Consider the following 15,136-nt stretch of genomic DNA (forward strand, 5'->3'; position numbering starts at 1 on the left):
TTTCTGCCATTAGTAACAATATGTTTTCTGTTAGTTGGTAAGTTTTGCATCCAATTATTAACTACATCAAACAATTAATTCTTTATATCAGATACATCAATCCACTAACCTGATCTGATTTGCTGATCTTCATTAATTTCTCGCTCTTCAACTTCTTTGAAGTTTTCATTTGGGTCTGTGATATGAATGAAGAAATTGTGCTTGTCTTTCATAACTTTCACCTTTATCAAAGTTTCTGTAAAACAATGGAATACTATTAGTGCTTCCAGCAGGCTTCATAACTTATTTGGATGCAAATAAACAGTGCATCTGCTACTTTAAAACACTCAAAAAAAGAAAATTACTCATAACTGGACTGAATAATGTAGTAGAAAAACCAAGGTGACAAAATAAAGGTTATCTGAGTTTGGACTAAATATTTAAAAACTTTCTGATAATTAAATCTGAGAGTCTGCAGAAGAATCTGTTGCTTATCTATATTGCACTTGACTGGAAAAATAATTTGAACATTCTGGAAATATCATGCATCAGTTGCCATTGAGCAAATAAATATGAACTGATTTTTCTGCATTTCTAGTTTTCTGGCACTTCATTTATCTATCAACTGTTAACATATTACAGGTAACTGTAAATATTAGTAGTGGTAGAACCCAATAATTAATTTCTTTAACTGAATTTTTACTGCTGAGACATGAAAAAGCATTTATGGATTACGAAATTATTCCATCAGTCAGCACTCGAGTCAAAGAAAAGAATAAAAACCAAATAATTACTTTTTACAAACTGTATAGTCTCTACTTGAATCTGTCCTCCATCGGATGGGAAAAGATATTTATTGGTTCCTGATACTTGAATGATATTCTCCCCTGTATTGTAGCCATGGAACTGGAAAAAACAAGTTTTAAATTATTTGTAAATGAGAAAGGCAGTACAAATGATAGAGGTAAATGAAGGACAGATCATCAGGATCACACTGCACTGCTCAACACCTTTTGTTTAGCTATTTAACTAATACAAAAAAACCTTGATCAAATATCTAGCATGCTATAGTCATATCCAAATAATTGCCCAATTTTTAACTGTTGTAACTTATTACATGTGAAAACCATCATGAAAACTGAAGAGTAGCAAGTAGACCAGTGGGTTAACATACAGTGTGAGAGAAAGAAAAGTTCTGATCAAGTCCAAAGAGACAAAGTACAATGCCATGGGATCACATAAAGGAGGCAAAGACTCAACTTTCTACTCTCTAGGTTTTGGAATTCAGATCCTGTAAATCTAATTAGATTGCTATGCCTTCCAGAGTGTCACAAGATGGCAAAAATTATGTGACTATTCAAATAAGTTCAGACTGAAATGCCATCTATTTCTGAGTTTGAAGTCTGTACTTAAGCAAATTTAGATTGAATTATATAGATGTGTGCAAGTTTTGCATGCAAGACAGACTCTACAAATAAAAGGTGGTGCAAACTGCTGAAAAACTGTTTGAACAAAACTAGTGAAGAGCTCCCTCTGTTAGTGCGACAGGCAGAAAAAGGGGAGCTGCTGTGTCCATTGAACTGTTTAGACATGAGTTGCTGGGATTACTAGGGACATGAAGCACAATTACAGTTTAGATTTCATGTGATCTCCAGGAGTGATCTGAGCTCTGCATTTCCTGTTGCACACATGCCAATGGAGTTACTTTCTGAAATATGGGAAAAATACATATTTTAGATTAGGGCACTTCAAGAACATGAATTTTGAAAGAGGAAATGGAAGAAACAGTGATTTCCAGTATGGACAGTCAAAATTTCAACTAGGTCTAGCAGTTCCTTATTGTGGAAGATATGACAAGTTCTTAAGTTCTCCTTTCCTATCCTCTCCCACAAAAATCTCAACATGATCAACTAACGTTTGTGTTCATGTCATATTACACTAAAAAAAAAAAAATCTAGTGTAGGAAAATCTTGAACATCAAGAACTGCTTTTTAAAACTTTTAGAAATGGATCTGCTGCTAAAACAACAGAGGTAACAAGACACAGTAAGGCTTAATTTGCCCTGAACTCAAATTTCACAATAGATAATAGCTCTGCTGTAATCTTGACTCTCTATATAGTTAGCACATTTCTAATGTGGTATAATAATACAACTCCTCACCTTATAAACTTTCTCAGAACATGTATCTGGAATGCTATGATCCTCCTGAAGTTCAGTGGCTTTTCCTGACTCATTTTGATACTTCTCTTCAGAAGGTCTTTTGTTTGATTCTTTACTTCCTTTATCTTTTGTATCCCGTCCTTTCTTTTTACTTCGCAATCTTTCTTCCTCTTCTTGTTTTTCCTCCTTTTCTTTTTTTTCTTCCTCTCGTAATCGGTCCTGCTCAATCTTCCAAGCCTACATTCAACATTAGGAATTAATCAGACTGTGTTTATCTTTGTACTACAAGATATTTCATATGTGCATACTGAAAAGAGTAGAAGCAAACAAAACCAAAAGAATCAAAGTTCTAAGCTAAGACACATTTCCAAATGTGGCAAAAGTCTCACAATATTATGCACCAAATTTTGGACAAAATTAGTGATTCATTCAATATACAACAGCAGCCATTGTTGACCAAAGGAGATGAATCAGGTGATTATTCATAACTTAGAAAATCAGTCACAGGAGAATGATTTTGTTGAATACTTTTCCACAATGTTTAGCATCACACCACAATGCTTCATTGGTATTAGCTTATTCTCCAAATGCAACTGTGAGATAAAATGATTTTATTTTTTTACAGAAAGAGGAATGAGGTATCAATACCAAAATTAGCAGCTTGCATCAGGAAGACATTTGAGATTTTCTGGAGTATTTAGGGTTTTGTAGCACTTTATTATCTAAACATATTAAAGGAGAAGCATTTTTGGGGAAGAAATGGCAAGCATGGAGAGCTACAAGTCAGGCATTAGCCTCAATTGAGCTGTGACAGCTAACCTCATTTCCTATCTACATTCCACATTAGGACCTGAACTGCACAGCATTACACACTGCGAGGAAGATGAGACATAATATGTCTGTGAGGAGTCAACAAAAAAGCAGGAGAATACAATATCAACAATAGTAGATTAGTGCAGATTAATGGATAGTACCATTGCTAACACCAAAACAACTGTGTGCTTAATCCCTACCTCAGTTAGAAATTTACTGTGTAAACTGGATTAGTGAATTAATGTGTAGTGAATGGTCATGGATTAAGTCTATAAAATGGGATTCTCTGACAATAAGGGAACTCTGAGGTACCATATTACATTCCCTAATTTCAAAGAGCTGTAGACAGTAAAAGTATAGTTGGGTACACAAGTACTTCCATGAATCTGGATCTTATATTTTCATACCTTTAAAATCAGAAAACTTTAGTAAACAGTGGGATATTACGCATAGCTTTCACTTCCTATTCTTCACTACAGTATTGCAATTATAAATTGCTTTGGAATGCCTAGTCTAACTCCAAATAGTTGTTTCTTATGAAAATAACATAACATGACTCACAATCATTAAGGAATAAATTAAAGAAAATAACATATACAAAAAATAACAGAGCAGAAAAACTAAGAGGACTCAGTCAAGCCTATGTAAACAACAAAGCCTTACCTTCCTAAGAAAGCACTGCAATCTAGTCCATTTCAGAAACATAAATATTTTTGCCTCACCTTTAGAGAATTTTCTCTGATAATGAGACTTTCTTCATTCTTGGATTGAGACTTTGTTACATTCTCAGGTTCAGTTGAGCTGCCTTTGAAAAGTGAAAGGGAAAATAAGTGAGGTTATAAATAAAGGAAAATAGAATAATTTTTTAAAGATGTGCAAGTAAATAAAAATTTATATTTAAAACTAGGGAGAGCACAACTGTACAATAAAGTAAACCTTAAATATACTTAGAAATAAAATAGAGAATCTGTTAAGATTAGAAGAAACTTGATTCTCATAACTGGGGACCAAATACACTAAATAATATATCAATAATGTGCAAAGACTGGCTCTCTGCTTCTTGCTATTGAAGGCTTTGCTCTGGCAGTGTTTGTTTTTAACTGAGCCAGAACAAGCTCAATTCCAGAGTTGTAGACATTGCAACCTTTCAGGACAAAACACCCCGAATAAATGCTATCTGAATCTTCAAACCTTCACTAAAGAAACACTCACCATATCCCTCAGTTGCTATTACAGCTTTATAGAACCTATGACTTATGAAAAGAGTACCTTCTGTAAGTGTAGTTTTATACTATGCTTGGATAACCCTTATTTACCTTCTGGAAAAGATAATTTAAACTATATTAAATTAACACTACCAGAAACTTCTATTAAATTACTTTGTATGATAAAGTAGAAACTGCAGTGTCAGTGAAATTGAAAACACATAAGGACACCGTTGCCCATCTGCGTGTTCCAGCTAGAGGTGATTATGTCCTTTCAGCAAGTAGTCTATGAATCATAACTGTCACAAAGCATCACATGGGCAAGATTCAGTCTAGCTCCTGTGACAGCTAGATATGTACAAATTATGATTTAGTAGTCATAACTGTACTTTTAGTTTCAAATTATAATCAGAGGTGTTAACTGAGTTGAGAAGTAATGTTTCTATTTTTGTAAATGCTAACTGCTAGTCCTGGGAGGTTTCAAAGTGCATTCTCAAGAAAGGGAAGAAAGCAAAGGTTAAACATAAACAAATCATTGTTATTACCATTTAAATACACAAGTAGACAATTTTGACACAAGTTCTTTTTTGTCAATAGAGGTTTTCAGATTCTATCAACAGTTACTGTATGAACTGCTTGCTATTTTCGCAACCCAAAATGTCGCTTATAATTCAAGTTTGCTCTGCAGCCTTGTCAATTCAAGTTTCCAGTTTTAGCTTCTAGCCCACAGCTTATGGCTTCCAGCTTTTATCCTGCCCTTTAAAAAGGAATTTTCCTGAATCGTGTTACCAGCTTTAACTACTGCTTACCTCGTCATATGTTCAGTCATCTGAACAGATACATATTTACATGCAATCCTTAATCTTATTAGGTAAGCACAGCTATTGAAAATGTAAAGCCGTCAGTTTTCAGAACAGATAAAGACACAGAATACTTAAAAATATACATTTAATTAATTCCAAAACATATTTATGCCTATATAGATGTCAAAACAGTGTCATCCTATGAAAAAAACATGCAATTCTGCTCTGAACATATCTGTGTCTCAGCACTTAGAGTGAAAAATTAATTTCCTAGGATACAATAAAAAGATATCCACTTCTGGCCTTCTTAGTAAAGCCAGTTTTTTTGACAGCACTGGCAAACAGTCCTTGAGGGCCTTCTGCCATGGCTTTTTCCAATTTAAAAGAATCTATTTGCTTACCCATCTTCTCTTTTTGGTATTTAGCTTCTTCCTCTTTCACCCAGTCTTCAACTGAGTCAGCCACCACCTCAAGATAGCTCCTGAAAAGCAGAATATCCCTCTATATAACATAATATGGTATTCACTAATATGATTTCAGGTCAAACAAGATCACTTGGCTTCTCAGTTTCTTATACAAGTATTATTCTACAATCTTTGAGACAAGACTTGTATTTGAAAGGATTTCTCACAGTTTTTACAGGAACTGGTACTTTTACTTAGTTGGTATTTGCTTAGTACATGTTACACTTGGCATTTTGATTATCCTTTCTGCAAAGAAATATAAGAAACTTGTCTGCCAAAGAACACCTGCTAAAGAAAAATCCAGGAAATCAGAAAACTCAAGACATTCAGTTCCAAAAGGTTCAGACTCATTGTCATCCACACTCTTTTGCCACTGAATAACTTGTTTTCTTAGTTGTTTTTGATTGATGTTGATTTTTAGAATATGCTTTACTTGTTTGTTCAGAAACTGAAGTGTTATTATATATAATGCAAGCTCTTATTTATTGGTGTGACAAGAAAGATGTTTGGAAATTGTCATCCAAATCCAGATGAGAGAATCAGTGTACCATAACCTGCCATGAATTAAGAATACTCACAGGTAGTAATTAAGTTAAACTGAGAACTGAAAGACAAACTGATCCAGAGTTTGCTGCTGGCATCTGCAGTTGCATTGTCCCATCTTCCAAAGGTGTCTGAAATGACTGCTAAAGTAGCTCACTCTAAACAACTGCTTTCAAGAAAGGAGGAAGCCTGGGAGTCTTATATGCAACTGCCACTCAAGCCCTCATTTGGAGTTTTATTTCAATTCTTGAAAGTAAAATTCTTCACGTCTGCAAAATTGAGAGGAGCTTTTGAAGCATGCATTGGATTCAGTTGCTGAGTGTATATAATATCTTCATGATAGTTTTGTATTTACAAGTTCAGGATGATTCAATTGTATTCAAAAACTCTATGTGGAGTAGAGGCTTTTGAGTATGAACATGTAGACAATACAATCAGTTCTTATTGCAGCAGTATGTCCAAGAGAATTAACCTGTAGGTCATGTACAAAGGCAGGAATACACAGTTCAGGTACAGCTTCAAGATATACAAGACTCTCCCAGCTTCTGCAATGTAGGTGGAGTCTGCTTTGGGAAACTTGCATGGAGAAACTGTTGATCATATATCTGCTCAGCAGGGAGAAGGTTATTCTGTTGGTATCTGACGAAAAGTGCACAAGCTATAAAAACCTATGGTGTTGAAAACAAAAGGCAGACCTAGTCTGGAACACAGAGTTGCAAGTACTGAAATAACTTGAAGATGAATATATGTTATAAATAAAAAAGAGACTATTCGTGTGGAAAATATTTTTGGCCAATGAAACAGTCATTCAAAGTCTAAAATACACATTCTATTAATATGTATTCTGATGTCACTATTGCCAATGTCTGACTCAGAAGCATTTCTCAGAAAGGATTATTCTTTTCCAGTAACTTGTGTAATGTGTTTACTATGAAACTATAAACAAATGTCATTAAGATTAACTTTAGGGAAAATAATGGTTTTGATAATGCCTGAATTAATTTGGCTTACTGATAGAGTGGCCACTTATTCTAACCAGAATTAAAATGTTTTATATACACACTTATCATGTGTCCATGCCTTCGGATTCCTTTACTCAGTGGCATCCATTAGATTTCACATGCAGATTCCTGCTGTCTACCCTTTAAACAGTATAATTTCTGAATTTTTGGATGTTCTATATGAACTACAGGACCTGATATCCATAAAAACAAAGGAAGATAACTGGGATCTCCAGGAGAAAAAGCTGCTGCAATGTCAGAAATTTAATTTCCTTTTTGCATGAGAATTTGCTGTAACAGGACCCACTGTAATCAAAATGAAATTATTCTGTGATTCTGTAACCAACTGATTAGCAGATAACAGATTTATATTCCAGACAGCAACTATGAAACAAGCCTACAAAGATGGTCTGTAGTCTATAAGTTGTCACAATAAAGAAGCAACAAGTGAACACAGACAGAGAACTCTTATCAGAGAAATTGTCAAGCTCTGCATCTGTTTTGCATTTGTAACTCTTCTGTGATGAATGTGTGATTCTTAAAGCTATATAAAAGATTAGAATGATAGTGATTTTAATAAAATAAAAATCAATAAATTGCTATTAAACTCATCAGGACTCAGTTACTTCATACAAAGGTAAAAACAAGTAATACTACTCTTAATTAATAAGAGCCTATTTCTGGTGACTCAGCAGGATCTGGAAGCTAACTGCAGGCAATAGCTTGAAGCACTCCAGGTATTTAATGAGTGTCTTCCACAGAAGTGTTATGTTGCTTGGAAACATACACTAGCAAATATTTATGATACTTTGTCTGGAAATCCGGAATGATCTTTAGCAATAAGGGTTGAATAAAGTCTGAAAATGTGCTGACTATTTTGCAGAGTATAGGCAGGTATCAATGACACATAACAGAACCAAAAGAGAACCTATAGCTCTTCAAAAATTCTAAGTAGCATATATAGCAGTGATGTTGAATATGTATAGGAAACAAGAGCAAAGCCAAACCATCTTGTCAGCATTCATTACACTTTCTTACAGAACTGCTTGCTGCTTTGAAACAGAACCTGGTGAAATGTCACTGGACAAAGCAGGCATGCCTCAAGCAGAAGTTATCTTTAATGTCTAAGCCTTGTTTCCAGGAGATGTGGAAGAGTAAGAAGTAGAAAGCACACATCTATTTCATCCTCAGCTGATTTATAGTCAGATAAAATGCATAATTTCTCCTTTGGATGCAAAATCAGCAGCTTTTCTTTTGCAGCTATCAAGAGCTTTTCCCATCTCCCAGTTGGTCTTGATTGATTTCAATGAATGCCCTTTCAAGGTGACCAGTCAGTCTGTGGTTTTACAACTCCAGAGATGAACAGTGGTTGTTTCAGAGCCAAATGCTTCCTGAGGAAGTCTGGTACGTCCCTCTGCTTCTACAGCACCAATATTGCTGGGATGAGGCGTCTCTCAGTGTATGCAAACACCAGGAGACACATCAGATGTTCTGGGGTGTGTGAGCTGCTCCCTGGTGTTTGTTCCAAAAGTGTATGTATGGGTCTCCTAGGGGGTCTCATGTTCAACTCTGCCCAGAAAACCCAAATACACCCGGTAGCTGAAGTGGCGCCAACTGTTTATGTTTAGGAAACTTGAATTAGGCATCTAAAGTCCAGTGTCACAAAGAAGGGTAAGAACTGCTGGCAGAGTAAAGAGCTCGGGTGCCAACAGAGCTGTGTGACAGCCCGTGAGACCACTGACCCTATGCTTGGGTCTGTCTGAATGCAAGGCCCAGCTTTACTTGAACATACCATCTTTCACTTCTCTTTTGGGGAAGATTTTCGTTGCTATATAAATGCAAAACCACCGAGCAGACATTTAGTGGATCTACCCAACAAAACACAAAACAGCCAGCATTTTCTCCAAGGAACTTTGAATTTCTGCTGGTAAATATCTTCTTGCTCTGGTCCTATTCACTGCTAATCACAACAGACTGTTTTCATGGCAAATAATTTAAGTCCAAATGCCTGGAAAGCTGAGATGGACCTACACAGAGTTCCTTGACTGAGAGCAAAGATACAAAATACAATACAAAATACAGCTTCAGGAAGTCACATTTTCCCTATTTAGTATTCAAACCTGTTCAAATATATGCAGGTGTCAACCAAAGTTTATTCGAAAAGTTCCCATAATATGATAAATGAGGCACTACATTCAGAAAAGGATACCTGCAGACAAATGGGGTATTTTTATATGGATAATTTGTTTGACATTTTATTTGATAAATCTAATTAATCCATAGAGCACAAGAGTGACATAGCTAAAAATACCTCAGCTGCCTCTCAATGGAATTTTAATATTTTTACATATCAGTACATGGACAGTTATTAAATTTTCAGTCAATTATTTGAAATAGTAGTTGTATCTACATCATCATTTATATCACTGCTTCAGTGTAAAAATATGTTCCAAAATAAATAGGTTCACTAACAAAAGAGCTAACAGTGGACTTATCAACCGCTTGCACACCTACAGCTGGTGAGCAGGTATTGATAAGGAATTAAGAAGAATGTGTTATTCTGTGGGAAAAAAAAATCTAATTGTAACAAAGGGATTTGAACATTTCTCAAAAAAATTTCCCACTAAATCACTCAATTTATGTATATATAGTAGAAAAACCTGGTAATTATATACTTAAAAAGAATTATTTTTTTAACATTCTTCACCTGAAATGTCCTACAATTTTCTTGCTGTGGCATTTCTAATATGATTTTGTATGTATGTGTACTCTATTTACATTTTTATACTTGATGATAAGGAGCTACACTCTGCATTGTTCTCACTCAGAAAAGTTCAACAGAATTCTTTTGATACAGCACTGTTTTTGGCCTGCATGACTTTCTCATAAATGTGTCACATTTAATTTCACATCTTAATTTCAAAGCTTTGCCCTCAGCACATCCATGGAGGCTTTAATTAAAAATGACTGCGAATGAGACAGGGAAGATAAAATCCATTACCTGAATCCCACATTAGAATGCAAAGCAATATTCCAAGTCTCTTGGCTCAGACGATGTTGATTCATAGGATTATGAAAAACCATTAGTAAAGAGTTATCTTGGGTATGATAAAAGGAATCAATACATCTGTATTCTTGGGATGCTGTATGAAGGACCTGAAAAGGAAAGAAATAAAGGTACATCCTTCCTGCAGATGGTAGCATATGTGCAGAGGCTACACAGCATAGCTTTGAGCAAGAGGTGCTCCAGAACACTCTCCTACAAGATGTATCCAAAGTATTTGGATTCTAGCAACCTGAATTGTTCAGGTAGGTGGAAATTGAAACTGCATTGCTATTCATGTTAAGAATAGATACCAACTATGCTGCACCTTCTGACTGACCATGGAGGAAAAAGTTCAGCTTCACAAAACCCATATGAATTAAAATATTAAACAAATACTTAAACAAGTTAAAATAATAAAAGAAATAAATAGCAAATAAAACCAGAATTACCATATACCAGACAAAAAAAATTCCCTAATTTACTTTTTTTTTAATCTCAGTTGAGTTCCCTTGGTATTCAATTAGCTTTACCATGACCTGCACATCTCTGAGAATTTGCTGTGATCTACATTATTCCACCCTACTCTGTACTGCTCCATCATTTTCAATATTTATATTGCCTGCAGGTTGAAACTTATTTTATAGTCATAGGTAGAAAAAAGCCTTCTTTTAAATTATTGTTCTTCATAACTATGCAGCTGAAGGTTCTAGAAGGACCTGTTCTATGACCTTTCCAGGAACAGAGGTGAGGCTGATTAAGTTGGTAGATTCCAGGGTCCTCCTTTCTACCTTTTTAAAGATGTGCAAAATGTTTCTCTTTATCCAGCCATCTGGAACTTCACCTGACTGCCATGACTTTCTTTCAAAAGGTTATTTTCAGCTGCAATAAAATGCTATTTTTAAATTCTCCTTCAGTATCTTTTTACTAGACTCACTAATTATTGGTAGTTGAAGTAGTATTAGCTATTTCTATTGCATATGAAGGGATTCCCCATGCATTGAAATGCATGACGAGACTTCAAAATTATCACACTAAAGAGGTGCAGCAAAAGTCCAGGCAGCACTTCCTTCACCCATGTATAGCACGTGCCAGGATCAAATAAGAATTACAACCTATGAAGCTCAAGGCAACACAGGAACTAAAAATCCACTACTCCCAAGAGGATGCCTCCCAATTCAAGCCAACTACACTTGAATATACCTTTCAGATTTGTCATTCTATCTTCCTGCAAGATAAGTTTTTAGTGTTTAGTTTGCAAGATTACTACAATGATGCTTTTAGCCCTTAAAGGGTGAAGTACTGTAACAACCAAATTTTCTATGTGCCCATAAAACATACACTGCATATGCATTTGCAAAGTATATTTTCACAACCACTGCACTGAGTCCCAAAACTGCTACAGAGGATGATCCCTTAGGGCAAGGTGGTTTTGTCTCCACCACTCTTTCAGCTAAGAGACTTGCTGCCAAATAGGACACCTCCAGTTTGGCTAAACCAGGAAATAAAAACCTTTTACAAACTAAATTTCACATGAAGAACTGAAAAGTACCTAAAGCACAACAATCTTTGGTAAAAATGAAAGATAAAACTGAATCAATTATTGAGCAGAAAAGTACCCTGAACTCCACTACTTCTACTTTATATAGTGTTCTGAGGGAGGACTGCACAGATGAGATTGTCAGCTCAAAGATACCTGATGAAGAACATGTGGTTGAAAATGCTCTTCCAAACTCCAGTCTGTCAAGCAACGCCTCTGTGTCTTTTTTATTTCTTCTAAAGTTGGTCCTAGGCCATCACTTTCCAGACTCACCTCAAAATACAACAAACCAAAATAATGAATCTCAACATTTCAGTGTCAGTATTAAATTGACTGTAATCTTGTTGGATTAATAGACTGCACCCCGTGTTGCATCACAGTTAACTGCATAATGATACATATGTGCAGACCCATATGGCACTGTTTAATCAAAAATACAATTACTCCCAAGCAAGTTTGGTTCTGGAATTTTTATGACAAAATAATCTAAATATTTCATTATTAGCTTATATGTTTTTGAGTTCTGTAAGCAATTATGAGTACTCAAACATGTCCTGTGATGTAATTTTAAAATTGCTATGTTTATTATGGGATATATGGCAGACAGGTGATTCTGAAGATGCCAAACTACACAGTTTTCTAGTGTGACACAGTTTGACAATTTCTTTTAAACTTTCACATTTGTATTTGTCTCCAGGTATTCAGCAAAAGCAGCAGAGAATTGTAATTAACAGCTTCATCGAAACCAGTCACCTTGGAATTCAAAGAAAGTGATTTCACAGTGCTTAAAAGTTATGTCAGTATTTTCCAAACATCACAGAATTAACATTTGCATTCAGGATTGCAAAGGTATCCCCAGTAACATGGCCTGGCTTTGAGCAGTATCTTCTGCTGCCTCATGCAAAGCCTAGTTGACTCCATTTCTCATACTTGCCATATCAGAATAAAGCTGATCCAAGTCTATGTTCAACAGAGGATAAACCAGATCGTCTTCTTCATCTTCATCACTTGTTTCAGTACACCCTGCAAATTGAAAGGAGAACTTAAAGAATTGTTCCAAAAATTTCAGCCCTACTAAAATTGGAGAAGTGCAATTTCCTCACTGTCCCTGATGAGACTAACATAAAGTTGAAGCTTCCTTTTTTTATCCTATAATTATTATTTTTGTCCTATAATTACACAATCATCTCTGCTACACTTCTTTACTAAGAGAGCATTTTAAAATCCAGTGACAACAAGTGCCAGATAATTAAATAAAATTAAAAGAAAAAAAAGAAGACTTTATAAAACCCACTCAAATCATCTTTTCTATTCTGGCCCACTGAAAATACTCAGAAGTAGCCTCCAGGTTCATAAACAAAGAACCATTTTTCTTCTTTAAAAAGCATTCATTTGCACAGATGACATTAAAATAAAAGGCAAGACCAATTGTTCTGGTACTTTCACACATTTTTGACAGATGTAAATTTTAAAGTTTAAATTAATTTGGTTTTTACAGATCCATAAGCTATTGACAGAATATTAGGTCTCCTGAGGATCTGAGCACTGTTGCAATGAGCACCTGATATGAACAGCATCACATGAGGACTTTAACTTTTATATTCTCTTAATTTAAAAAAAAATCCTTTCAATAGAATTCTCTATTCCCTAAGTTAGGGCAGAGGTCCCTAATATTTGATAAAAATTCATATGTACAGGAAAATTACTCTTTCTGGTGGAAAATACACCACAAAGTATTTGTTTGTGTCTTACAACCAGCCCAGCTTCCAGACATACATCTTTAAGCTCTTCTTCTCTTGGAAATTACTGCTTACTGACTGCCTTTAGAAGATTGAAGAAACCTGAAAGCAAATGTTTTATCTTCCTGGTATTTGCTTTTGTGCTGCAGAAGTGCTGAAAGGGTGTTACGCTTGTAACTGCAAAATATAATATCGTGACTAGTACAAAAGCAAAATAAAATAACACAAAGATGTTCCCTAGATGCAAAAAGAAGAAAAGCAGATAAGAAGGACTCATTTTTGTCAGCTCCAGCCTTTTAAGAAAAGGATCCCATCTAAACTGCTTGCTTAGACATTGCTATTAGGAAAGCATGGACAACATCACAAAGTACTGCGTCCAGCTCTGGGGTCCTCAGCACAGGGAACACATGGACCTGTTGAAGCTGGTCCAGAGTAGACCCAATGAAGGTGATTGCAAAGATGGAGAACCTTTCCTGTGAAGACAGGCTCAGAGAGTTCAGCCTGGAGAAGAGAAGGCCGTGGGGAGTTCTTCTTATTGTGTCCTTGGAAGAGACTTTCTAGTAGGACCTGTAGTCACAGGATAAGGAGTAAAGGTTTTAAAGGAAAGGATGATAGATTCAGACTAGGTATAAGGAAGAATTTTTTATCATACGAATGATGAAACACTGGAACAGATATCCCAGAAAGGTGGTGGATGCTCCATCCCTGGAAACACTGGAGGTCCGATTGGACTCTGAGAAACCTGATCTAGTTGAAAATGTCTCTGCTTATTGCAGGGATGTCAGAACAGATGACCTTTAGAGGTCCCTGCCAACCTAAATAATGATTCTATGATTCTGTGATCATGAACCTAAAGGTGTAATTGCTTAAAATTACCTAATTTCTACTTTTATTGTGCCCTGAAAAAACAATCACTTGATTTTAATGTTGCTTTTTTGCCAACACATCTCCTTTAACCAGGCCAACAACATTTCATTATGCTAGAGTCTGCAGGAGAAAATGCAGAACTTGAGAAAATTCATTCTCCATCATCTACAATCATTAATGCTGTACTACAAAATAGCTTTGTACAGGCTATACAATATTTGAAAATTTGGTGACTTGTGCAAAGAAGAAAAATCACATCGCTGCAATAGCAAATGATACGGTAAGATAAATAGTGGATTAAAATTCTTCAGGATTAACGTAAACAGAAAGCTTTTTACCAGAGCTTCTTGGAGATTTCCCATTAAATTTCTTTTCCATGAGGAAGGGTTGTCTCAGCTGTCTTGCAAACATGGCTGGATTGTCCCAAGGGATATAAGACACTTCAGAATCACCTCCAGCCTTAGATCCAGAGCTCTCCAGGAAACCAGAGTCACTTAGCCCAGTCAGCTTCATGCTTTCAAAAGTAAACACTCTGAAGGCTCTTTCTATTTCAGCCCAACTCAGAAGTTCTAAAAAAGAATTACAATCATTAACTGAAAATGTCCTTACAGCTCAGCAGAAAATAAATACAAGACTATTTAAGTGTATTGTTCTTGGCAACTCTGCAAAAGCCAACAGCAATTTCCTTTATGGTACTGGATCAACTTATGTGGGCTACATTTTACACTGCATTCAAAGTCGAATGCTTCCAAATTGCAAAATGATATGGCTACGTATTAATCCATCTTAAATGAAGTGGTTCCTACATCTGAATACCTTCTGGCTCATTAACTTTATATAAATGATGTTGATTTTAAAATACTGAGTAGACTTTATCAGGACAGTTAGCAAATAGTTATTTTCAGTTCATGAAATGTTTCCATTATCTGTAACTTCTCAAAAAAAGTATCAATTTTTTTTCTCTTCAGAAAAATCTTT

The 15,136-nt window shown here is 35.4% G+C and overlaps 1 protein-coding gene across 1 annotated transcript in view; it reads right to left on the minus strand.

Moving 5' to 3' along the window:
• The window catches only part of SPAG17 (sperm associated antigen 17), an 89,529-nt gene that overhangs the window by 35,421 nt on the left and 38,972 nt on the right, over positions 1–15,136 (minus strand). Inside the window, exons 14-22 of the mRNA XM_072925738.1 lie at positions 14,497–14,727; positions 12,487–12,575; positions 11,709–11,825; positions 9,971–10,125; positions 5,363–5,442; positions 3,676–3,758; positions 2,141–2,377; positions 774–885; positions 110–235 (exon numbers count right to left, since the gene is read on the minus strand). Coding sequence (XP_072781839.1) covers positions 110–235; positions 774–885; positions 2,141–2,377; positions 3,676–3,758; positions 5,363–5,442; positions 9,971–10,125; positions 11,709–11,825; positions 12,487–12,575; positions 14,497–14,727 — 1,230 coding nt within the window. The remainder of the gene's footprint in view (positions 1–109; positions 236–773; positions 886–2,140; positions 2,378–3,675; positions 3,759–5,362; positions 5,443–9,970; positions 10,126–11,708; positions 11,826–12,486; positions 12,576–14,496; positions 14,728–15,136) is intronic.

This window comes from Taeniopygia guttata, chromosome 1 (assembly GCF_048771995.1).
Source record: "Taeniopygia guttata chromosome 1, bTaeGut7.mat, whole genome shotgun sequence".
In the NCBI taxonomy this organism is placed as follows: domain Eukaryota; kingdom Metazoa; phylum Chordata; class Aves; order Passeriformes; family Estrildidae; genus Taeniopygia; species Taeniopygia guttata.